This window comes from Dendrobates tinctorius, unplaced genomic scaffold (assembly GCF_039654945.1).
Source record: "Dendrobates tinctorius isolate UK_male_01 unplaced genomic scaffold, ASM3965494v1 ptg000011l, whole genome shotgun sequence".
Lineage (NCBI taxonomy): Eukaryota > Metazoa > Chordata > Amphibia > Anura > Dendrobatidae > Dendrobates > Dendrobates tinctorius.
In genome coordinates this window covers 129,217,737-129,244,377 of record NW_027361679.1, presented here as the reverse complement: position 1 = coordinate 129,244,377, position 26,641 = coordinate 129,217,737, and the positions used below count along the sequence as shown (strand labels likewise).

Sequence of the window (26,641 nt, the reverse complement as noted above, 5' to 3'; positions counted from 1 at the left end):
GTGTCTGTGGTGAAATGCACACTGGCAGACATAGATTTAGTCAAGGAACGGGTGATGTTGTCTACAACATGCTGGTGTAGCGCAGGCACAGCTTTCTTAGAAAAGTAATGGCGACTGGGCACCTGGTACTGGGGGACTATGACGGCCATCAGCTTTCAATATTCGTCTGTCTACCAGACAGAAAGGCAGCGTTTCCGTGGCCAAAAGATTGGAGATGGTGGAGTTCATCCTCTTCGCTTTGTCATGCGTAGGAGAAAACAATCTTTTACGTGACCACAACTGCAGTACTATGGCTGGCTGGAGTGCTGAGAGAGGGTGGAGTACGGAGAACTGGACAAACTGCTGAACTATGAGGGAGGTGCAGGCGTAGATGTTACAGTGGATTGAGAAAGTTATGGTGTGCTCATTCTCTGAGATTGGTCAAAAACAGCAGGTATGTCCGCTTCCGCTACAACGGACAATGGGCTCCCAGTCAGCGTGACTGGGGCAAGTAAAGAACCAGAAGTTCTGCGGTAGGAGACCTGCATCACAATGTTTGGCATGGCAACAGGAGGAAGAAGCAGCAGCAGAAGCAGCAGATGCAATTGATGAGGTTGCTGATGGTTGAGGTCTGCATTTTTGTGCACTGGGATTCCCAGAGTAACGCATGTTGATTGCGCATGTGAAGGATCATACATGTAGTATTCAAATTATAGCACTTTTTCCCCCCTCTACACAGTTTTTTTTTTTGCAGATTACACGAGTTGGCTCATCCTTTTCTGTGTCAAAAAAGGCCCAGGCTAGGCAAGGCTTGCCACTCCTGTGCGCTGCAGACCCGCGTACATTGCTGGTCACAGCCACAGTTGTGGCTGCGGATGCATTGCTAGTCGTGACTGCATCACTACATGTCTGTGACATACGGCACAATGTAACTTCCTAGTCTTCCTCCTCAGATGACCTATTTAGCTGTGTGCCTCTGTGTTCACACCATCTGGGATCTACCACATCATCATCCTCTGTGTTACCACATTGCTCGCCCTGAGAGTCACCCTCCTCCTCTTCCTTCCTGTCCTGACAGCACAGTACAGTCTGTGTGAGCCTGAGATATCTGAGTGTCATCAGGATCACCTCGCCCCTCCCAAGTTTAACATCTGGTGGCAAGAGTCAGGATGCTGCTGGGACCCTACTTCATCCTGTCCTGGGTCCAATCTAAAAAAAAAAAGAAAAAAAAATTGAGGCATCGGTGCAGATTTTCTCCTCTTGACTCCGTGAAGCTTTTGAGTACACTCCGGATGCTCATTGCATAGAATGTGAGAACAGATCTTCATACTCACCCATCTGGGTTTCCTTACAGCCAGTTGTACGGTTGGAGAGCTGTGACACCAGGGAGGGGGGTAATTAGGGTTCTACCTCTGTACTGGTGTGACACTGTACTGGGTGTGATGTTGAGGAAGAGGAGGAGAGGCCACTGGAATCTGCGCTTGCCATCCACTCGAGCACATGACTATTCTGGGCCTCGTCAACAAGGTGCAACGCTGTGCATCTGCTAAAGAGGGGTAGTGGCGCAGGTCATCCAGTAACAGAAGTTGTCAGTTGTCTTTGTATAGGACGTGACGTTGTTGGTTCACTAGTGCTTTCACTAACATTACTACCTACCACACGTACACCTTGAACACCAAGCCTTCGCTTTTTCCCCAGTCATGTTGCTCAGATAGTGTGGTAGGAGCACAGTATTAGGAACAAAAAATTAGATTTTAAACTCTGTACCACCTCTGCAAACAGCTGAATTTCAGCGGCAGTAAATGACAAGGTGAAACACCAAGGTTACTTACCGGTAGCCGGTTTTTACGGAGCCCATGACGGCACACATGAGAGAGGGGATCTGCCCAGTCAGGACAGGAACCCTACTGAAGATAAAAGGGCGGTACCTCTCCCTCGCTTCAGTTGGTTTACAGAGCATGAGAGGCTCCCTGGGTTAGTACACATGGTAAAACTATCACCACATATTTAACTAAAAAAGCACCCAAACTATAGTGCACACCAAAGTAGTGACAAGGGGGGGAATATACAGGTGCCGTTATGGGCTCCGGAAAAAACGGCTACCGGTAAGTAACCTTGGAGTTTTCCCGTCTCCCATGACGGCACACAAGAGACATTTGTAGAATAAGACACCTTAGGGAGGGACCACCGCTTGTAGCACCCTTCTACCAAAGGTTAGGTCAGTAGAGGAAGATAGATCAAGTCGGTAGTGCTTAAAAAAGGTTAAAGGTGAGGACCAAGTAGCGGCTTTACCAATCTGCTCAATCGATACCTCGGCCTTCTCTGCCCAGGAGGTAGCCACGGCTCTGGTGGAGTGAGCCTTGATGCCTTCTGGAACAGGAGCGCCACTTGCAGAGTAGGATAACATAATGGCCTCCCTGATCCATCTGGCAATGGTACTTTTAGCTACCCCGTACCCTTTTCTACTACTCTGAAAAGGTATAAAACAGGGACTGATCTTTCCTCCTCTTTCTCCTTATATCCAATGTATGGAACTTTTGCTCCCCAGGGTTTCTAGGATTATTACAGAAAGATGGCAAGGAGATCTCTTGAGTCGTATGAAACTTTTGGAGCACCTTGGGGAGGTAGGCTGGGTCTGGTCTTAGAACCACTCGGACATCCAAGATCTGCGTATATTATTATTATTATTGCGCCATTTATTCCATGGCGCTTTATATGTGAGGAGGGGTAAACATAATACATACAAGTACAGTAATCTTAAACAATACAAGTCACGACTGGTACAGGATGAGAGAGGACCCTGCCTGCGAGGGCTCACAATCTACAATGGGATGGGTGACTGAGGATACAGTAGGCGAGGGTAGAGCTGGTCGTGCAGCGGTTTGGTGGATCGGTGGTTACTGCAAGCTGTAGGCTTGTCGGAAGAGGTAGGTCTTCAAGTTCTTTTTGAAGGTTTCCATGGTAGGCGAGAGTCTAATATGTTGTGATAGAGAGTTCCAGAGTAGAGGGGATGCGTGGGAGAAATCTTGTATGCGATTGTGGGAAGAGGAGATAAGAGGGGAGTACAGAAGGAGATCTTGTGAGGATCGGAGGTTTCGTGCAGGTAAGTACCGGGAGACTAGGTCACAGATGTACAGAGGACTCAGGTTGTGGATGGCTTTGTATGTCATGGTTAGGGTTTTGAACTGGAATCTTTGGGTAATGGGGAGCCAGTGCAGGGATTGACAGAGGGGAGAGGCCGGGGAATAGCGGGGGGACAGGTGGATTAGTCGGGCAGCAGAGTTAATATGTGGTTTGAAAGAGAGATCAGTGTCAAGGATAACCCCGAGGCAGCGAGCTTGTGGGACTGGAGAGAGTGGGCAGCCATTTACTTTAATGGATAGGTCCATTGGGGGGGGGGGGGGGGGGGGGTCACGTGAGATGGGCAAAAGATGATTAATTCTGCTTTGTCCATATTAAGTTTTAGAAATGGAGGGCATATAGATAGAGCTTGTAGGTCGCTCACTCTACGGGCCGATGTTAAGGCTACCAATAATACAGTTTTAAGTGTGAGTAGTTTTGGTGACAGTTCTTGTAATGGCTCGAAGGGATCTTTGGTTAACGCCTCTAAGACTAGATTCAGGTCCCAGGGTGGTATCTTTGGGCTAATGACCAGCCTTGACCTGCCACAGGACTTTATGAACCGGACACCCACCTGTTGGCTGCTAGGTTGCAGTTATATAGGGCCCCCAGAGCCGAGACTTGGACTTTGAGGGTGTTAGTGGCTAACCCAAGTTGCAGCCCCGACTGTAGGAATTCTAAGATAGGTCCCACTGGAGCTACATCCCCTAAAGATTCCCCCAGGAAGTCTACCGTAGATTTGGGATGTTATAGGTTTCCTACTCTTCAACAGGGTGGAGACTAACCCTGGTGAGAATCCCTGGCGATTCAGTAGTGCCCTCTCAAATTCCAGGCTGCCACATGGAAGCTCTTCACCTGAGAGTAGACCACTGGTCACTGGGAAAGCAGGTCTGGAACCTCCGGTAAGATCCATGGATCTGTCACTAACATGAGTCTCAGAAGGGAGAACCAAGTCCTCCTCGGCCAAAATGGAGCTATAAGAATTATTCTCGCTCGATCCTCCCTGATTTTCCGGACTACTACGGAGATCATTGTTATCGGGGGGAGTGCATAGGCCAGGGAGAACTTCCAGGGTATTTGTAGGGCATCTACTGCGAAGGGATTCTCTCTTTGATTCAGTAAGCAGAACTTCCCGACCTTCCGGTTGTGTGAGGTGGCGAACAGGTCTATTTCCGGCTTGCCCCAAGCTAGAACTATTTGTTGGAAGATTTGGGGGTTTAGGGACCATTCCCCCCCATTTTAGGTGCCTGCGACTCAGGAAGTCTGCTTGTGTATTTTCAACCCCCTTTATATGCAGTGCCGTGATGGATAACAGATGTTGTTCTGCTAAATGGAAAAGTAGATTTGATACTTCCATGAGGCCCCGAGATCTCATTCCCCCCTGGTGGTTGATGTAAGCTACCACTGCACGATTGTCTGTCATGATTCGAGTGTGGCGGCCCCGAAGCAAGGGGAGAAAATGTTTCACTGCTTTCTCTATTGCCCATAGTTCTTTTACATTTGAACCGTGATCCTTTTCTAGCGAGGACCAGGTTCCCTGTATCGAGTGGGATCTCAGGTGTGCTCCCCACCTTGTGGCACTTGCGTCGGTTGTAATGATGTCCTCGACTGGTTTCTGCCACGGGACACCGGCTGTTAGATGCTCTTCTACAGTCCACCAGAGTAGGGAATCTCTTACCTCAATGGAGAGACATAGTTCGCCCTCTAAACGCCTTTTCAATTGTTTCTGCGCTGACAGAACTTCCCACTGCAGTTGTGGTACTGTGCCCACGCTACCGCGGGTATGCATGATGTCAACGAGCCTAAAAGGGACATTGCATTCCTCAGTGTCATAGCCGGCCTTTGTATTGCTGTGCGAGCTAGGCCCCTTATCTTGGTCACTTTGTTCTCTGGTAAGAGTTAGCGCTGTCGCTCGGAGTCCAGTATTAACCCTAGGAAGGATTGCACCTTTACTGGTGTTAATCTCGACTTGGGGACATTTACTATCCATCCTAGCCCTATTAAAGTTGATATCACTTCCTTCACTTGGTGTGTGCAATGGGTCTCCGACCTCCCTACGACAAGAAAGTCGTCCAGGTATGGGACAATCACTAAGTCCCGGGAACGAAGAAATGACATTACTTTGACCATCACCTTGGTGAAAACTTTGGAGGCTGTAGACAGGCCGAACGGAAGGGCTGAGTATTGGTAGTATTTGACCTGACCTTGGACAGAGCGCTACTCTCAAAAACTTTTGATACTCCCCGATGTATTGGGATATGATAGTAGGCATCTTTTAAGTCTATCACTGCCATGAGGCAGTGCTTGAACAGGATCTTTGTGGCCATATTGATTGACTCCATTTTGAAGGAGCAATTGTCTACCCACTGATTGAGACTCTTCAGGTTGACTATGGTCCTCCAAGAGCTGTCTGGTTTTTGTATTAAAAAGAGGGGGGAGTAAAACCCCCTTCCTTCTTCTTGAACTGGGACTTCCTGTAGGACTTGTTTTTGCACTAGTCCCAAGAATTCCGTGTCCAGGGCCAGTTGTTGGTCTTGGGCTTTCCTTCGGGTTGTCATTATAAAGGTGCGCCTGGGCGGACGGGTGAATTTTATTTTTAAATCTTGATTATGCTTAGAACCCATGTACTGGGGGGGGGGGGGGATATATGCCCAGGCGGAAAGGAAGAGAGAAAGCCTTCCACCTACCTCCGACCTGATGTCTTTGGGGAGATTTTTTGGAGGAAGTAGGGGGCCCTTTAAACATATAGCCAGATCCTCTCCGTTCTTTAAAGTCCCAATTTTTCCTATCTCCCGGGGGACGAACCCTGTTAAATCTTCTCTTCCGAAAGGGCTCCTTTTTGGGTTCTCCCGGAAATCGGGGAAAGTCTTTCTTCCTATCCCCTGCATGCTCCAAAATTTCCTCTAGTTTTTTCCCGAAGAGGAATTTGCCGTCACATGGAATGGAACATAGTCTATGTTTTGATGGCAAATCCTCTAAGCCACAGGGCTTGTCTTGCCGCATTTGACAAGCTTGCCACTCTAGCTGTTAATCTTGCGGAATCTGCTGAGGTATTCGCTAGGAAAGCCACAGCTCCATGTACCAGTGTCAGATTAGACAGTATTTCATCCCTAGGAACTTTATCCCTGATCTGGTCCTCTATTTGTTGTAGCCAGACCATGAGGGCACGAGCAGTACAAGTACCAGCTATTGCCGGTTTTAATCCACCTGCCGATGCTTTCCAGATATGCTTCAGGAACCCATCTGCTTTTTTTTTTATCAAACGGGTCTTTCAGCACGCCAGTCCTCTAATGGTAAAGATACCTTTTTTGAGGATTTAGCTACAGCACCATCAATTTTTGGGACTTTTTCCCAGGGTTCTGAGTCTTTTTGTTCAAATGGGTACCTCCTTTTTGAAGTACTGTAGAAGGTAAGGCACCCGACCTCTCAGGTTTTTTCCATTCCGTGTCAATTAAGGCCTTTATCTTATCATTTACAGGGAAGGTGCATTTTTTCCTTTCCTCCAGTGCTCCAAACATAACATCCTCCAATGATTTAGGAGTCTTTTCCTTTTTAAGGCCCACTGTAGACCTGACAGCTTTGACCAGTTTTTCTACATCCTCTGTTGGGAAACACAGAAGGCCCCCTATATCGCTGTCCGAGGAGGATTCTGAGGACTGAGTAGAGGAAGAGGAGGTGGAATCAGAATCCCTTTTGCGGCTTCATTTATCTGTCTTTTTAAGGGCTGCCTTTAGGGAGCCTTTCACCTCCTCTTCTATTATAGCCCTAAGGCTAGTCACCAAATCAGGGGTTTCCTCCCGTATGGTTTTCTTTATACAGTCAGCGCAGAGGTCTTTCTGCCACTGACCTGCCAGCTGGTCTCTGCATAGGGTGCATTCTCTATTCTTTGTTTTGCCGCTAGACTTCCTCGACCCCTAGTGATCAAACAGAAAAATGGAACCCCGTTACCATAAGGGTGACATTCACGTAGATCACTCACCACCGCTGTCAATCAAGGGTACCGATCTCGACGGCTCCTCAGATGCACTCGTGATGTTTTTTCTGGACGTCTCAGAGTCATGCCGGTCGTGTTTACGATTGCCGCTCCCACCACTCGAGCGGCTGCTGCTGGTATGCTGGCGGCTCGGCACGGCATCTGGCAAGAGCTCTTGCTGCTGCTGTCGCTGCTGCTGCTGCTCTTCTTACCCCACTTCCATTGTGAAGTTTTGGGCATGAGTACGTCTTCTGTGGTCATCCCTCTTTATGAGAGGGATCCACTGCACTCTCCGCCTCCTCCGGTGCCCATTCACAGCCCCTCCCCCCCTGCCACACTGCCGGGATGATCTTTTGCCAGCCAGCGTTTTTTTCATGTGCGTCACCATCTTGGATCCGGCGCCACCCATTCCCAGCGTGCCTTGCGCGTGACGTCAGAGGGGCGCGACCCGGAAGCGGCCGCCCCTCCTGAATGCAGGCAGAGGGCGGCGCGGCAGACACGGAAGAGCCCCTGGACCCCTGACCGTGCTGCACCAACGCCCGCTCAGACGCTGAGCCCCGGGGGACCCGCGGACGGCGCTTCCACCCCCGACGCCCAGCGCACAGGCTCTGCCTGATCTTCCATGCTGGCACGGGGGTGGGCAGGTATGCTATCATGTACCGCGGTTTTCACCACACGGATCCCTGTCAGGACAGGAAACCCAAGTGAAGCGAGGGAGAGGTACCGCCCTTTTATCTTCAGTAGGGTTCCTGTCCTGACTGGGCGGATCCCCTTTCATGTGTGCCGTCATGGGGAGACGGGAAAATATGTTATGCTGAATTGCATTAGTAACAGATGAAAGAATTGTTTGATTGCGGATGAGGCCTGTATAACAATTATGACATGCTCCAAACAATTTTAAAATTAAATCTCCTCTACTGCATGACGTTAGTAACAGAAGAATTTTTGAGGGGCCTGTGGATGAGGCCTGTATAACAGACTAAATGCTAGAAAAAATGTGAAAGGGAGATGCTGTTTAACATTCTTTGTACAACGTTAGTAATTGATTTTTTTGTTTTTTTATGTGAACCCAGAAAGTTTATTTTTTTTAAATATGCAACAGCTCTGAACACACCACAATTTAACCACCGCAAAATTACAATGAGGAATATGGCAGGCTGTATCACGTTTAGTAACATTTTTTTTTCCTCTACATGTGCATGAGCTATGCACACTGTGGAATTTCACCACCACTAAATAACAAGGTGAGAGATGACATTGTGAATCACGAAAGCAGCTACACCAAAGAAAAAAAAATAAAAATTCAGGTACAACAGCTCAAATCACACAACAATGTCACCACAGCACTACATGACAAGGTGGGCTATGGCATGCTGTTTCACATTTAGCGAGTAAAAAATAAGATTTAGAATGGTCGAGCACAATAGAAGCAGTGCACAACACACTTTTATGACATGCGCCCTGCTGGCTTAGTCTGTGGACCTCATTTATGGCCCAAAAAAAAAAAAAAAAGTTGAACTTTCTGGTTAATAAAGAACCGCCTAGCTAACTAGCTAAAATCTTGCTGTTAACAGTGCCAGTGTTAGGGGCAGCCTCTCGGCGCTGTTACAGGGTCAATATGGAGCTAAAAAAAGATGTCCACTATTTATATGGAGAGGAACATGTGATTAGAGCAGCCAATGACACAAGCCGTGGTGTCAGGACGTTGTGGGTGGTCGTGCGACCTGATTGCGGCTAGCCACAAAGTGCACACAAAGTTAGAAACAAAAAAGGCTATAAGCACGCCGCTCCTCTGCCCGACGCTCATCATACACCACCATTATCGTAGCCAAAGTGTTCAAAATACTTTAGTGGCAACGCTAATATTTTCCCGTACTTTTTACCGAAGGTTACCGATTTTATAACACTTTGCTTGTGCTTCCAAATCACAAATCCGAATGTGTCACATTTGTGCTGAATTTCTGTTTTGCGATCGTTTTCCAAATTCGCTCATCACTAGTCTTCACATGAACTGGGGAAGAATAGGATCCAGCTACACTTAATTCTAATAAAAAAGTCTGGGAAAGATGGGTGAATGAAAGGGTGCATGGCCTACCATCCTCCAATGCATAGCACATAGAAACTGGCACACACTAAGGTTATGTGAGTGCACAGGTGCAAATACAAACCATACACAACAGCACTCTGCAAGTATTATATACATCAATTCCATCCTTACTACATTCGGAAAATCATGTCATCAGTTGCTATGACGACACCTCCGCCTTTTTTGCACCATACTGTTTATTGTGCTACCAATTTCTCACTCCCTCTATATGCAGGCAGAGTGCTGGAAACATGGGAGCTTTCACAAGGAGGCTTGCTATAGAAAGGGGACAACAGCAATGTATCTGATAAATGTCAGAGAAGAAGAAAAGTTGGAAGTAGGGATCCAATAGGTTGCTATGGGTCAAATCGCACCTGACAAATGCTTTCTGGAATAAAACATAACGGTCTTCTAAACTACTGAGCAAAGTGCATTACACAACTCTATATGTCTGTAGATTACCATTGTATAGGGCTCCGGTAAAAGCCTATAAAGCGGTGTACACCCTACCTAAGGGCATGTGCACATGGCAGCTTTTTCAGGGGGATTCTGTCTGATAAAGCGCTCCATTAAAATAAACATAATGCCCAGCAATTTCATAGTGTGTACATATGTTCCATCTTGTATCACGGGTTATAGCTATAGTCTACTGTTGCTCAGATCCTGTGGCTGGGGAAGAGATGGACAGCGTCCTTGATGGAGCCACCCACAGAAAGAAGCTGAAACAGTGGAGTCTGTATCAACGGATATGCTGGCACGGGTCCGGACACAACTGGGCTATACATCTGCCGTGTCAGCAGAGAGACTGGCTGCTTAAGGGCTAAACCTTGGAAATTCTAATAAATATATATATATATATATATATATATATATATATATATATATATATATATTTTTTTTTTTACACACACTAAATAATGTGGCATTGGTGACTGCTACCGACTTTTCTTCTTCTACTCTTGTAATTTTTGGAGGTCATTCTGCTGCATAGTTGAGCACCCCCATGTCTGGCGTCCTCTTTTAACCAGCATTGCATACTCCAGCAGTATATATTTTCCACAGTGCCAGTCTGCTGATCTTTTGAAATAGATGGAATAAGAAATTCTATGTGACAATCCAGCCTCATACTTTTTGCTTCCTTTTAGGTCCACTTTGTTTGTTGGCCAAATAAAAATTATTCCCATAGTCCTAATTAATGACGGCCAAAGTCACTTCAATGATACATTATGAGCATAATCTATTATGGTAAAGGGGTGCCATAAGAGAGGAAGTGAAGGAAGACAAAAGAAAGATATGATTAAAAATAAAAAATTTTATTTGTTAACAATTTAAAATAATTGATATAAAAAGACGGTCACCCACATGACTGCAGTGGAATTCACGGAGCGCAATTCCAAAAGTCCCTTCGCAATGGGGAGCAGTTCCTGACGCATACGCTCTCCAAGGTCCTGCGCACAGATCTGCATACAGCACCACAGCCTATGGGCTTCTGTCACCTATTTTATAAAACCACCTCAACACCTACTCTCCTGTACAGACCCCCGGATGAAGCCAATTGTGAAACGGCGCGTGTCGGGGGGGGGGGGGGGGAGGATTACCAGAATTTGCTGTCCTGTGCACAGCCCAGCATTTCACCTCTTTGAATTGTGTCCCTCCGAAACCCCCTTCCTTTTAGGCTGTACTCACATGATGCTGAAGTAGTGTTTTTGTCACTTCTCAGCACAACAAGCAATACAATTTGCCTTTGCTGAGAATGCATCTATCAGCCTATATTTAGGGGATTGCAGATACCTTTTGGACTTTAATATTCCATCCTTTGGGAATATAATTTTCTGTGCACTTTATTATCTATTTATTTATGCAATATTAATTTATTTCTATATTTATTAATACCATTGTTATGTAATTGCTGGTCAGCCTCCCCCTTCTATTGGAGGCCCCTTTTTGCCCTGTCTTTTTATATCAATTATTTTAAATTGTTAAATAAAAATTTTATTTTTAATCACATCTTCTTTTTGTCTTACTTCACCCCTTTACCATAATAGATTATGCTGATAATCAAAAAAAAACAAAAAAAACCCTGCATTACTAATTACCAAAAGTTGTTTTACAGAAGACTAAATGATTAGCACAAATCACATCTAGATGAGCCGGGACAATCTATGGGCACAGCATCTATCTAAGCCCATAAATGACATGCAGAATTACATCTAGCGTCTCCATGCCGTAGAAGGAAGCTGGCCGAGAATTATCTGAAAATTACATTTTCTACCTGCAAGTAAAATGTGATCAATTACTGATGCCTCACATTATTGTGATCCATGTACAGTGCAACAGTTTTAGGATCCAATGTATTACACAATATAGAAATTTAGCTCTTTAAATTCTAGAGATCAGAAAACAAGTGTGCGAAACGGCGTCAGCATTTCTTTACCAAGGCACAGCAAGCTAAAAAAAAAAAAATAAAATAATCACTACTGCGCAGAAACCTTACCTTTCTCGCACAAATTCTGCCAATTCCTTGATGGAAAGATGCCCATGTTTCATATTGTGGTACAACACTGCAAAACCAGAATTTTTATCTCCCTGCAAATAAAAGATCCAACATCAAAATGACAGAATACGGATTTACAAATAATAGAAAATAAGGAGAGCAGGGTCCGGGAACAGGATAGAAAAAAAAAATGACACTTCCATTACTATAGATTAATGTGGGAGAGAGAAAGCTTATATTCCAGGCAGCAAATAGAATAGAAAGGAACATAAAACATGCACTTTTAGGAAAACTTAAAATGATTTGCACAGTACATCCATTTGTACAATCAGCCTGCTTCCTTACAGAGAGAGAGTACGAAAGAGCAAGGAAACGCTGAGGAAGGAACTTATAAGTCAGCGAGAAGCCCAGATGTGCATGCATGGGACACCTGCAGAGAGGCACAATGGCAAGGACGGCAGATGACAGCGCTGGCCTCTAGCCGGGGACAATGCCAGTCTGTGTGCGGCTCTAGGGCACAGAATGGGCTTGTGTGCCAGGCTGAAGCAGCAAGTCTGGTCGTCAAGGGAGATCGGTTGCTCGTAGTTACTAGATCTTCCCTCTGAATGTGAACAAGGCCCAAGCAGACGCCCACATTAGTCCAAGATAACCCCTAGCGAGCAGGCAGAAAATGGACTCCAGCACTACACGGAATACATTGGGGGGATTTAACCATTGCTATACACAAATGACAAACCCTATAGCAATAATACACCACGTCTGTAATCCATGTGCTGGGGAAGCGGGGGGACAACCCATGTGAACGCAATTCAGGTGGTCACCCAAGCTTTCCTACAGACAAAATGAGAGAAGGCCAAATAGAATGTGCCAGAGGTCAACGCAAGGACACGTACAGCATTTCTTTAGGGTCATTTATGCATCAGGTCTCATGCTCTAATGCTACAAAAGTAAGAAACTTGTACGCTGTTCAGAAAGGATTAACAAGGAAATATGGTTACCAGCTTGTGAGCCAGGGCATCATTACGCTCCGGAGACAACTACATATGCAGGAAGTAGAAAATCAAATTAGCAGGGGTCTGGCATGTTCTGGAACGGCACCAGCCCGGAAGGAAGAGCAATGAGCAGATTAGCTAGTCACCATGGCGGAGGGTCATACAGGAACCATTACTTAGGTCCTTTTCATCAAGTCGGAGAATTACAAGGATATCTTACATCCACAAGCCTCTCACTCCCAGTTTAGCCCTAGCGGTGAGCCACGAATATAGAAATCTTACTATGCCAAGCTTTTCTCATGGCAGTATTCTCCATTACTATCATGCTCCGTTTATGTCCCACTCCTTGCATTTAGCTTACAAATACGGATGCAAAAATATTGACTAAAACATGGCCATATGTAATTGGCCTACAACAGATTGCATTTATGGGTAGGACTGCCTGTTTATGAGCAGTAGCCAGATTATTTAAAAAAGTAAATAATCACAAATTAAAAGATCACTATTATGGGCGTGTTTTGTGTCTTCCAGATATTTTTGGCTGAGTCATCAATTGCAAAAAGCATAAAAATTTACATTTCAGCTGCACATGCGACTTTTTGCTTTAAAACCCTTCCAACTTCCTTGATACTCGGTGGCGAGTGCTCCTCCTTGAGTAACACTTCGGTTTAATCCTTCCTGCTGGCTGATGTGACTGTATTCAAAGGGGTAGTCTCAAGTTATTAAATTGCTTTAATTTAGTTAACACAGCATGAAAATAAGCAACTTTGCTACAAACTTGCTTTTAAATATGCTATCAGTCTCCTGCTGGGAGATATTTTATCTTGCACAGTATACAGCAGTCTCCTGCTGGGAGAGCTTTTATCTTGCACAGTGTACAGCTGGGTCACACGTTGATCGACTGCCAGAACCTGCCCAGACACTGGCAGAGTGTGTGCAAAAGTTACATTCCAGGAGGAGGTTCAACTCCTAATATTCAAGCCACCTCTCTGCATCCTATTGATTTCTATTAGTAGTCATCTGCTCACATCTCCCGCTTTCAGCTCATGACAAGTTGCTGTTATAAATCCGGCAAAATCAACAGGCCTCTAGCGTTGGCTGCTTTCAGAGCAGGTCTCTGAATCAAAGCTCTCACTGTCTGAAGCCTAGTACTTGTTCAGATGCCTGATTACTAGCGATGAGCAAGTATACTTGTTGCTTGGGCTTTTCCGAGCATGCTCCGGTGGTCCGAGTATTTTGGCGTGCTCGGAGATTTAGTTTTCGTTGTCTCTGCTGCATGATTTGCGACTGCTGGACAGCTTAAATACATGTGAGGAATGCCTGTTTGTTAGGGAATTCCCACATGTATTCAGCCTGTCTACAAGTCGCAAATCATGCACCTGAGACGACGAAAACTACATCTCCGAGCACGTCAAAATATTCGGAGACCACCCGAGCATGCTCGAGGAGACCCCAGCAACAATGCTATTTGCCCATCCCTACTGGTTACCTCTGTGTGTAAATGTAATTGAAGTGAATACTTCAGAACAAAAATCAGTGATAACTGAATATGTTACAGCAGAACATATGCTGAGCTTTATAGTTCTACAAATACTATAGCTCTATGACTCAGCAAAGAGTGCCTATCCTGCCCAATTCCAAGCAGTAAGGGCGATCTGCTGCGGTTATGAGGCTGCAGAATGTCCACACCCATTATGCATTAGCAGACATGCGTTATTTGTTTTTTTTTCCTACACACATGCAGATTTTCCACATTAATGCAAGTCTATGGGGAAAATCTGCATGCATACCCGCAAGAGAAATGGACATGCTGTGAACCTGAAAGACGCACTGCATGTCAGTATCCACAGGTGATCCGTAGGTGCATATAGACGCACAGTGGACATGGGGTTTCTAGAAATATGCAGCGTCAAAACAGCAGCAAATCCTGACCGTAGAAACGAACCCTAAGGAAACTGCAGTTTGGTTAAGCAGCTCAAAAGACAACTTGAGAATAGCCCTTTGAAAGTGAAATCGGTCAGCACAGTTTTACACTTGAAACTGTTTATATGTTTATGTAGCTCTTTAAAAGCCAAGTCCAGCTATACCTTTACATGGCCGGTCCCTTTCAATGTTGCTGAAAAACGATGGTAGATCTGAAGTTCGTCAATCCAGCTATAATACCACCCAGTGACACCTCCCCTTGCTTGAGTGACAGCTTCTATGTTATGTGATTTCAGGCAAGGAGGCCTTGAGTCAAGCAGGAGGAGGTAGTGCTGGGTAAAGGAGGCTTCAGATCTACAGCCTCATTTTCATATAAATGCAAATGTCGGGTTCTCAATAAAGGAGAAATGGACTGGTCTAGTAAACCTATTGCTGTGCTTGTGTAGGATGGGTAAGAGTTTAACCAACAGGGATTGGGGGGGGGGGGGGGGGGGGTGACCCGCTTCTTGCCGCCGACAGACACGAGACTGAGACAGAGGTTGTATTCAACAGGTCCGTTTTTATTGGCCGTCCTTATGACGACCACCGCAGCTCATGACAGCAGTTTACACTTCTCTGTGTACAGGCTCTGGTACCTTCAATTCCTTTGTTATTATAACCGTGACGTCCTCTGTGGCTCTTTTCACTGTGGCTGCCCTAGGCCCATCCACCACAGCGCTTCACCATTCTGAGTACACCGTCCATCCAATACCCACAGACCTTCTACGTCTGTGGCTACCGTCCTCTGGGTCACCCCCCGTGACTGCCTCAACTGTCCGTCCTCTCTGGAGCCTTTCTACTGTGTCTATCCCCACAGCAGAACCTCCTCTCAAGTGTGCTCCCCTTACTGACTGGACCTCCCAGAACCTTCCCTCAGCCTTTTATCCTCCCAGTCTTGGTAGCTCCGACCACTATCACCTGACAGTTTCTCTGACCAATGGCAGTTATTCAGTCCCAGTCTTACACTCTCCACTGCTCTCCAATGGTCAAACTACAGTATAATAGGGCACCCTCTTTATCTCAGCGCTTTCACACCTATACTGTGCCATCCCTCTGCAACTCAGTACAGGCAGATCTGTCAGTCCAACTTCCCTACACTTGGCTTTATATATGTGCATGTAGCTCTTTCAAATAGTGGGGGCATGACATTCTGCTGACAGATTCAAGGAGCAAGCTGTTGATCTGTGTGCTTGTTTTAAAGTCTGTATAGCTATTGCTACATTTACATAACGCAAAAACAGTTCCATTAAACATAAAGCCCCCGTTACACACTGCGATATCGCTAGCAATATCACTGTAAAGTCACCGATTTTGTGACGTTGCAGCGATATTGCTAGCGATATCGCTGCATGTGATACTTACCTCCGACCGGCTCCCCCGCTGGTTATCGCTGATCGCGCGAGAAGCTCCTGGATCATTTCTTGTCGGGCGCTTCCTGCTGGGCTTCCTGTGGCGCCGACGAGCGACACGTGGACGCGGGCGGGAGGATGCAGGATGGCCGCTTCTGACAGGTAAGTAGCGACCCCCGACCCCAGCGATGTCGCTGGTGAGATCTGCCAGTGTGGCAGCTCACTAGCGACCACTTAGCGATGCACCAGCGATCCATATCGTTGTCGGGATCGCTGGTGCATCGCTATGTGCAACGGTACCCTAAGACATGGCTCAGGAGCCAAAAGATGAAGGCTAGGGTAGGGTGTGGGCATGTGATGTTACAGGACTGATAACAGCTGCAAGTCAAAAAGCAGAGAAAAAGGTGAGGAGAGCTGCAAGCAGTATAGAACGGCTCTGTAGAAATAAATGGGCCAGAGAGATGGCTGAGATCTCGGGAGTCAGCTCTTCTGTTCCCAGCCTTGACAGTAGCTACTATAAGGCTGTGTTCACACACAGCGGTTTTTTAGCGGTTTTTACCGCGGTTTTCACTACAAAACCGCTATAAAACCGCTAAAAATAAGCTTCCCAGTCATGTATATGCATTTTGCACTTTTTGTGCACATTGATGCGGTTTTTTTTTACTGCGAAAAAACCGCAACGCGGTAAAAAACGCAGCATGCTCATTAATTTTGCGGATTTTTCCGCGGTTTTGGCTTCTTCCATGCGTTTTGAAACCGCTGCGGAAAAACCGCATCAAAAAACGCGCAAAAACCGTTGCGGGAAAATAGGTTGCGGTTTCTGGTAAAGGAGTCAGGTTTTTGAGCAGAAATTTTCTGCAACGTGTGCACTTAAGGTACTGTCACACTTAGCGATGTACCAGCGATCCCGACCAGCGATATGACGCGGTCAGGATCGCTGGTACATCGCTAAGTGGTCGCTAGTGAGCTGCCACACAGGCAGATCTCACTAGCGACATCGCTGGGGACGGGGATCGCTACTTACCTGTCACACCAGCCGATCCTGCGTCCTCCCGCCCGGCTCCACGCGTCGCTCGTCCTCACAGCAGGAAGCGCCACAGGAAGCTGACGACGAGAAACAGTCCTGAACGTTCTCGCGCGATCAGCGATAACCAGCGGGGGAGCGGGTCGTAGGTAAGTATCAGACACAGAGATATCGCTAGCAATATCGCTATAACGTCACTAGTTATAGCGATATTGCTAGCGATATCTCTTAGTGTGACATGCCCTTTAGCCTAAACGTTCAGACAGTTCTAGTGTCCGCTCCCCTTGACAACGAGCTACGAACAATGGAAGACAAAAGCACATAGAACTAATGCATATATTAGAAGCAAGTCAACTGAGAACTTATTTTATTCTGTCTAAATACCTATACCGACATAACGCGAGAATAAATATTTAAAAGTATAAAATAGCAGTGTCCAAAGTGAACAACTTTGGGGTCAATTTGGACCCCTTTTCAATGGTGTCTTTTTAGCTGGACATAAGAGCATAGACTAAACTTTGTTAAATATCCTAAAAAGAGATTAATCTTTTGCAACACCTGTATTCATAATAATTCACTCAAAATTACAGCTGAAAAATCCATCTTGCGCAATATAAGACAGGCTAACAGCTCAATGATGTGTCAAATTACAGAGAAAGGGGATAGGAGCAGAGACAAACAGACCATGCTGCAACCGCTAGTAAGTGTTTTATCTCACTCCAGTGACTAACATTTGTTTTTCACATGCAGCATGTGCCAAGTGGGCCTTTTTATTCTCTTTTCTTCAAGCGTCTCCTTTTAGGCTTCCCTATAGCAGCATCTCTCAACTTGTGGTACACAACACCAGAGTGAAAAGGCACACATCGCTTGGTCAAGAAGTATATAACAGGACCAAAAAGAACTAGTTTGAAACACTTATTTGCAACCAGCAATGCTCCATTGCAAAGCCTGACTAGTAAAAAAAAAAAAAAAATAATAATTAACAGGTAAGCAGTTGCTAACTAGTTGTCCAGCGCCGGCTCAAAGTGGTCACTGACCACTCCTGCTGGCAATTCAGCTGCTCCACATCAGAGCAGCTCGTCTTCCAGGCTGCTCTGTTGACGTGGAGCAAGTGCAGAGATCATGCTGATTGACGGCCTGCTTCCCAGTTATACAGAGGGGAGCTGGCTGAGAGACATTGGTTGTCAAGCACTATCAACAGAATGGAAGGGAAGCCTCTGTTCTGCTGACATGGCATCAGCGGAAGCCGCAGACTCAGTGCCAGAACAGATCTGCACTGGGCAGAACAGGCAGGCAATCTCCTGCCTGTTGGTTTTCAAGCCCATAGTTAAATTTTTTTTTTATTTTATTTTTTTATTTTTTTAAAAGTCTTGTATAAACCCTTTGAGGTGGGGAACCTCAGGCCCCAGGGCCATTTACGGCCCTCGATGACCTTTTATCAGGTCCCCGAGCAGATTCTCAGGGACCGCATTCTTGGGCAGGGAGCTGTATTTTGATTGCCACAAGCTCATTAATTTCTTCTTGCTCTGTTAGCACACACACGCTGTTATGAGTTCATTTTCTGCTCTACCAGTTGAGAGTTCTCCTTCCGTTCTCCCTCTGGTGGTGACAGTAGGTAGTGAGGTTGGTTTAGGTGGTAGTGATCTACCACCTGATGAGGAGGATAACGATTGGATCTCTGGAGTATCAGACTGGATATAAGACAGCCGACGCCCTATTCTAGTGCTGGTGATTCAGTCTGCTTCTCAGGTCTTGGACTTCAGCTCTCTTCCAGTCTTCTCAAGTTAAGTTTGTTTTTTGCTAATGTTCACACTTGCACTTGTTGGTCAATTCAGTTTCTTGTATGGTCAGCTTGCCCCTGCTGGGGCTATGCTGAACTTCCACTCATATTTATCTGTATTTGCCTTTTTGTCCCTTATTAGATTGGCCTCTTTTTGCTCTGTTTCAGAATATTTCAGAGTGCTGATATAATGGGAGAAGTCTAGTGACTTCAGGGTTAATTTTGCTATCAGACGTGTTGGACATTATTTTGGTAGGGTTTTTTGGCAGATTGCAGACAGTGGCTTTCCTTTCCTTTCTAGTTAGTCTGGCCCCATCGTTTGCTCAGCCTATTTTCCTGCCTGTGTTTGTGTTTTCATCTTGCTTCACCATCAATACATGTGTTGGGGCTATCTATTCCTTTGGGGTCTGCTCTGGGGCAGTTAGTTTAGTTAGTTTTCTTGCTTTAGGTTTATGTAGTCCTCCGGCGGTGACGAGGCGCCTAGGAACATCGTAGGAACGCTCCACTGCTACTGTTAGTTGCGTGGTTAAGACCAGGGATCTGCATAGTTACCAACCTCTCTATTTTTCTGGACTTAGCTTTTTTGTTGTTCCTCCTCGGTGACCCATTTATAACACACGCAGTGTTCACTACTGAACATTGAACGGCATGCAATGAAAGATTAAGTCATGAAACCAGTGTCAGAGAAGGATGGCATAAATATCCAAATGGCCCTTGGCAGAAAAAAAAAAAAAAAAAAGATAACCCACCCCTCACCTTCTCGACATACGCCATACATATACTGCTCTGCGGGAGCTGCGTTCCCACAAACAGCAGCATATGTATGGTGGCACGATCGCGCAGCCTCACGCTGATCACCACAGCGATCGGGTGCAGGTGTCAGGTTTGAGTGATCAGTAGTGACAGCAGCATCGAGGAGCATCGTGCAGGGAGTGGGCTACCTGCGCGCTTCCATCAGGACAACGCAATGTGGCCCTGATGGTCTCCATGGAGATCCTCGTCCGCAAGATGGCCCAGGGTCCTTCAGGAACCTGCAGGGAAGGTGGCTTGCTGGGAGCAGGTGCTGGCATGCCGCCTTCCCTGCCTGTCAGAAGCTGAAGTGAGAGAGAGAAAAACATGTTTCCAATAAATAAATTTACTTATGTAAGTAAACAATAAAAAGTGCACAAATGTGGTATTGCATAACAACCCGCTCTATAAAAAAAACTGTCCCAATAATTAACCCCTTCAGTGAACACCATAAAAAAAATAAAAAACAAGGCAAAAAAACAATGCTTTATCATACCGCTGAAAAAAAAATGTAATAAGACGCAATAAAAAAGACGAATGTGAATAAAAATGGTACCGCTGAAAACGTCATCTTGAAAGTTATAGTTCTTAGAATAAAAGCGATGCAAAATTATTTTTTTCCATAAAATAGTTTTTATTGTGTTAAAGCGGCAAAACCTAAAAAAAAAATAAATATAAACCTGGTATCACTGTAAATCGCATTAACCCTAATAAAATAGCCTAATCACTTATACCGCATGAGGAATGGCGTAAAAAAAAAAAAAAAATGTAAAACCAATTCTTAACTTGCTGTTAATTTTTTAATTCTGTCTCCCAAAGATTGCAGTACGGCTCGGTGCACATTTATAATGAGCTTTGTGCGGAGCGCTTGCACTGGGGTTTCTGTGTAGGTCTCTCAAATACGTGACACAGACAGAACCCCTGGTGGAAGATTCCCTATAATGAGGCAGATGGAGGCACTGTGGACGCCATAGGACCGGTGATCCGGAGGTATCTTTTTAGGATTGCATAAAAGTACGTCGGCCACACTGAAAAGAACGACACCACTGAACAGAGACTAGATGGAGTCCAGAGTAAAGGCCCCTTTACATTTAGCGATGCACCAGCAATCCCGACAATATGACACGGTCAGGATCGCTGGTGCATCGCTAAATGGTCGCTAGTGAGCTGCCAAACAGGCAGATCTCACAGCGATGCAGCAGTGATACAGCGGTCGTTACTTACCTTTCAGACGCGGCGATCCTGACGTCCTCCCATCCGCATCCACGTGTCGCTTGTTGGCACCACAGGAAGCGCTCGACGAGAAATGGAGCTGCGTGATCTCGCGCAATCAGCGACAGAAAGCGGGGGAGCCGGTCGGAGGTAAGTATCACACAAAGCGATATCGCTGCTGCGTCACCAAATCGGTGATGCTTTAGCGATATCGCTATGTGTAAAGCCCCCTTTACTCCGCTGCCTCATTATAGTGAAAGGATCCATCGGGGGTTTCATATGTCACGTCACTCAGAAATTTAGATGGAAATCCCGATGTAAGTGCTCAGCGTAGCGCACCAGATAAATGTGATCAAAAATGTTATGTAAAATGTTCCCAATAAAAGCTTCAGCTTGAGCCACAAAAAAAAGCAAGCCCTCAGTTTGTCATCTGTTAGCACTGGTTGCACAAACGCTCTGGAAAAGAAAAATGGCTCCTCGCCCCCCAAAAGAAATTCAGCAAATTCTGTGCTCCCAAATCTAAATGCCCCTCTCCCTTCTGAGCCCCAGTCTGCCTAAATCACAATTAGAGCCCACACGTTTGGCATTTCTGTAGTGATGAGAGCCCACCTAATTTACAGGTGCGTGTCTCCAGAAGCACAGGCTGGCCATAACGTACTGGTCTCTACAGCGTGCTGGTCACAACAACGGCAGTTTCCAATTTTCACTTCTGCAACATCCACTGCTTCTTGTTACTTGAAAACCCCACATGGAGTCAAAATAGTCTCTCCCTCCCTTCCATGCACCCAAACCGTTGTTTTCCTCCACATATTAGGCATCTGCACACTCAGGAGAAATTGCACGAATTGTATGGTTCATTTTCTCCTGTTACGCTTGCTAAAGTAAAAAAAAAAAAATTAGGTCTAAAAGGAAAATTTGTGGGAAAGAAAAGTAAATGTTTATTTTTCCTTCCACATTCCAAAAATTCATGTGAAGCACCTGAAGGCTTAATAAACTTCTTGAATGTGGCTTTGAGCACGTTGAGGGGTGCGGTCTTTAGAATGGTGTCACTTTTGGGTATTTTCTGTCATATAGGCCCCTCAAAAAATGGTTTAGCAAATTTTATTGTAAAAATAAGCTAATTATGCAAATTGTCTCTTCAGAGAGGAAGAGGACTAGAACTCTAGTGCCACCTATTGGAGGTAGCAATCCTAAAAGTCAATGTCAACCCTTTAATGAGCCTTGTTACATGACTTAGGATAAATGCCAAGCCAGAATCTCAATTTGCAGACACTGTTTCGGGGTACTGCCCCTCGTCAGTGCAAAGTGTGAGATCTGGTTTGGCTGTGAGAGAGGCGTCTGAGAAATGATACTTCTTGGATATTGTAAAAATAAGAAATCTCGGGTAAACTTTTAATCCTTATAACTTCCTAACAAAAAAAATGTATGTTCCCAAAACGTTTTGGTGATGGGGCTTTGGGGGCGAAGGGGTTAAAAAAGTGAGCAATTTGATGTTGACTTCCTGCTGCTAATCCCATCTTTTGAAACAGACATGACTCCGTACCATCTTGGATCCAAGGCTGGCCCCTTCACACTTATTTGTTAATCAACCGTCACTAGCTAAAAACGGTCGACGTGAACAGTTACCTCACCTTCAATAGTGGTCACTTGCCAAGACGAATCCTAAATGTGCCATACGGACAGTACTGGCGCATCAGGAAAAATTGTAGTCTGCAATCCGATTTTCTTAAGGAATCTAAAGGCCCCGTCACACATAGCGATCTCGCTAGCGAGATCGCTGCTGTCACAAGTTTTGTGACACAACAGCGATCTCACCAGCGGGATCGCTGTGTGTGACAGCGATCGGCCCCCTGCCGGTATCGCTGATCGCTCTGGGAAATCTCTGGACATTTCTTTCGTCGATGATCTCCCGCTGGCCAGCACGCATCGCTGTGTGTGACAGGCGGGAGACCAGCGATAAAATAATTAAAAAATAAATAAATAAATAAAAAATATTGTTATTCTCACCTTCCGACGTCCCGCGCAGCATTCCCGCCTCTCTCCACGCTCCGGTCCCAGTGATCCTTTGCAAGAATGACCGCGAGACTTCGCGATCCCGCGAGAATGGACGTCATCGCGGTAATTCTCGCAAAGGATTACTGGGACCGGAGCGTGGAGAGGCGCGGGAATGCTGCGCGGGATGTCAGAAGGTGAGAATAACAATATTTTTTATTTTAATTCTATTTTTGACATGGATCCATGCTGAACACAGCGATGCCGCACGTGCGGCGTCGCTGTGCTAATCGCTGGTGAAGCTGTCTGTTTGACAGCTCACCAGCGATCACATAGCGATTCACCAGTGATCCTGACACGTTGATATCGTTGTCGGGATCGCTGGTAAGTCACTATGTATGACGGGGCCTTAAAATACTTAGAGAGAGGTTTAAGAATAAAGGATACACCAAGAAGCTTTTGGAGGATGCTTTTAAAAGGGTTAAAAAGGAAACCCAGGAGTCTTGCCTGGAAAAAATGGATGCCAATTAATCTGGAAGGATTGCCAACAACAGCAGAGCTGAGCAGAGTCTGATTACAACTTATAATCAACCAGAACACTGACAAAACTGTTGAATAAATATTGGTTCATCCTTAAAAATAATCCAGTCCTAATAAAACACCTCCCAGGAAAACCTAACATCATCTATAGAAAAAAAAAAATCTCTCCCTAAAAAACTTGGTTGCGCCAAGCCTAACTTCCCTACAAACCAGACAAAGCACATCTACAGGCATGAGTACCATTGGGTGCTTCAAATGTGGAGCACCTAAGTGCCTATGTTGCGGTGGCTACAACTTTTTCCTCTAGGACAACAGGAGAAACATTCCAGGCTGAATTGTCAATCCTCTTACGTTGTTTATGTTTTGGAATGCACATGCGGCCTGCAATATGTGAGCCGCACAATACAGGCCATGCATGCACGCCTCAATAAACACAGGCAAAATATCAAAAATGGGTTTTTACAACACAACGTATCAAAACACTTCTTAACTGAACACCAGAAAGATCATAAACAACTAAAGGTGACAATCATTGACCACATATCATAAATGACAGGTACAGACAACTCATCAATAGGGAGAATTATTGGATTTTCAAGTTGGGGTGTTTACACCCTGAGGGCCTCAACCATAATCTTGAAAATGTGGTTTTTTGAAATTTGAATTTTCCATTGTTCCACGCTTTATATTGTGTGTGTAAGGGAAAAGGGAATTTTTTCATTTAAGTTCCCTGAGATCTCTGATCAACACTGTATAATTTTGCTTTTAATTCCTTGTAGTCGTCTTTTGAGAGATCTACACTTATTTTACCATTGGTAAACAGTTACTAGAAGGAGAAAAGAAAGGAAAGAGGAAAGGGTATGAAAAAGAGAATGCTTCAATTCAGGATATGTGGTATTAAATAGGTAGAAGTGTATTTATTACATCTAAGAAACAATACAAACAAACGTTAAGTATTATAAGAGAATAAAAATGTTAAGTTTCCTTTTTTAATATTTAAAAACATTTCTGCTGATGTAGCAACAAAAGACAGAGATTAAAATTACATATTATAAACCTAAAGGCCTCGTTACACGCAACAATATTGTGAACGATATTGTTGCAACGTCACCAGTTTGGTGACGTTGCAGCGATGTCGAAACGACATCGCTGCGTGTGACACGTAGCAACGATCAACGATCAGTTGGCTGATCGTTAATCGTTGCCTAATGGTCTGGGCCATAAATCTATCGTTGGTCTCCCGCTGAGCAGCACACATCGCTGCGTGTGACAGCGAGAGACCAACGATCAGCGAGCTCTCAGCGCCATACAGCAGACGCTGGGAGCTGGTATCCAGGGTAAACAGCGGGTAACTAAGCGCCGCACGGCGCTTAGTTACCCGCTGTTTACCCTGGATACCAGTGTGCTCGCTGATCCTGATCGCTAGTGAGTCTGCCTATGTGACAGCTCACCAGCAATCAGCTAACTATGTCCAGCGAACCCATCCACGTCGGATCGTTGGTGGGATCGCTGGGACATTTAAGGCCCTGTTACACGCTTCAGAGTTTTTTATTTTCTCAGCCAGCTATTGTATGCAGTTATCAGCCAGTTTGATTTCAAGCTGGAGAGGGGTTAATTTGACCAAATTAGACAACTTGATTAGCTCTCTTTAAATACTCCTTGTTTGTTACACTGGTCATCACCTGATGAATGCGGATTCACTGCCAAAAAGCTTTGTGAGGACATAATGACCAAGTAAAGAAGTTTCTTTTCCATCTAAAACAAGTGTGTCTTGGTCTGATCAGCCGTACTTCTATTTCCTTGTCACTAGCTAATATGTCAGAATAGCAACAGTGTTAACGACAAAAGAGATGGACAGCTAAAAATCCTCAACCTCGCAGAGTCGCCTCTATTTCCAGAGACCAGATTATATCTGCACACAATTGCTAGGCAAATAGCTGATAATAGCAGTCTTTGGAGAGAAAATCCTACCTAATGATCATGGCAGTTTAACAGCATGCCTTTTTGTGTGCGCGCCTACAGAGCTCAGTGTCTCATACTGAAAGGCCCTGATTCATTAGGAACAGTGATGTCCTTGAGGGGGAACATTGGAGTCAGACACTCCAAATTTATTAAGAGGTTTTTATAAGTGACCATCATATTTTCCACAAAGAAAAAAAAAACAAAGAAAAAAAAACAAAAAAAACACACATTGATCAGAACCTCCTAACAGAATGAAGCAATATGTCTGTTCAGTGCTGTGGAAATTAATGGTCCTACATCAGCGAGTAACATACTCTGCTGCCCCTGTACTCCGATAAAGCAGCAGAGACATAGCTGCCTCTGCAGAATGGGAGCGTACATAGTTTAGGCCAGTGTAGCAGCTATGATGCTGCTCTGAACTGTCAATCACAGCAAGCGTACTACTCCCTGGCAAGCAGGAAGCCCATAAGGTACTGTCACACTTAGCGATGCACCAGCGATCCAGACAACGATATGACCCGGTCAGGAGATCCCTGGTGCATCGCTAAGTGGTCGCTACTGAGCTGCCACACAGGTAGATCTCACCAGCGACATAGCAGCGGTCGGGGGTCGCTACTTACCTGTCAGATGAGGCGATCCTGACGTCCTCCCGCCCGCGTCCACGTGTTGCTCGTCGGCGCCACAGGAAGTCTAGCAGGAAGCTGACGACGAGAAACAGTCCAGGACGTTCTCGCGCAATCAGCGATAACCAGCGGGGGAGCCGGTCGGAAGTAAGTATCACACATTGCGATATCGCTAGCAATATCGCTATAACGTCACAAAAACCAGTGACGTTATAGCGATATTGCTAGCGATATCGCTTAGTGTGACAGGCCCTATAGGCTGGGAAGCGCTGAGCTCCTGAAGATAGATGAGATCAATCCTTCAAAAAGGTGTTCTGATAACAGATACATTAGAAAAGTAATGTCCCGTATGTGTGTATAACTAATACTAGTCCCGGGAACATAAAAACACTTCTAATTCCCTCCTTGCCATTTTCCATTACCTTAATACCAAAGTGGAGTCTCTGTCTTGGTTGGGTTATGCCCTACAATATTCAGATACTTTGCACTTTTGGCATTTTTCGGTAACTTATTTCATACTTTTTTTTTTCCTTCTGTGTGTTGGGATATGTCTAAAATAAGTCTCCTTTGCATGGATTATCTTTTGAGTCAGCAAGCACTGCATGACCAGACAATTTAAGTCATGGCCATGAGACATCTTTAGCCACACGCTTTAAGCGGTTTCAAAATTATGCCTAGTGCCTATACTAATATATGGGAATTGTGTGTATAGTTTTTAACATTATATGGGCTGGATCTTGAAGTCCAACAGGATTTTTGCCCTT

The 26,641-nt window shown here is 45.3% G+C and overlaps 1 protein-coding gene across 6 annotated transcripts in view; it reads right to left on the bottom strand.

Annotated features, from left to right (window-relative positions):
• The window catches only part of FCHO1 (FCH and mu domain containing endocytic adaptor 1), a 212,451-nt gene that overhangs the window by 119,255 nt on the left and 66,555 nt on the right, over window positions 1-26,641 (bottom strand). For all 6 annotated transcript variants that reach the window (XM_073547749.1, XM_073547741.1, XM_073547775.1 and 3 more), the window contains exon 3: window positions 11,653-11,744. In XM_073547749.1, the coding sequence (XP_073403850.1) occupies window positions 11,653-11,744 (92 nt within the window). The remainder of the gene's footprint in view (window positions 1-11,652; window positions 11,745-26,641) is intronic.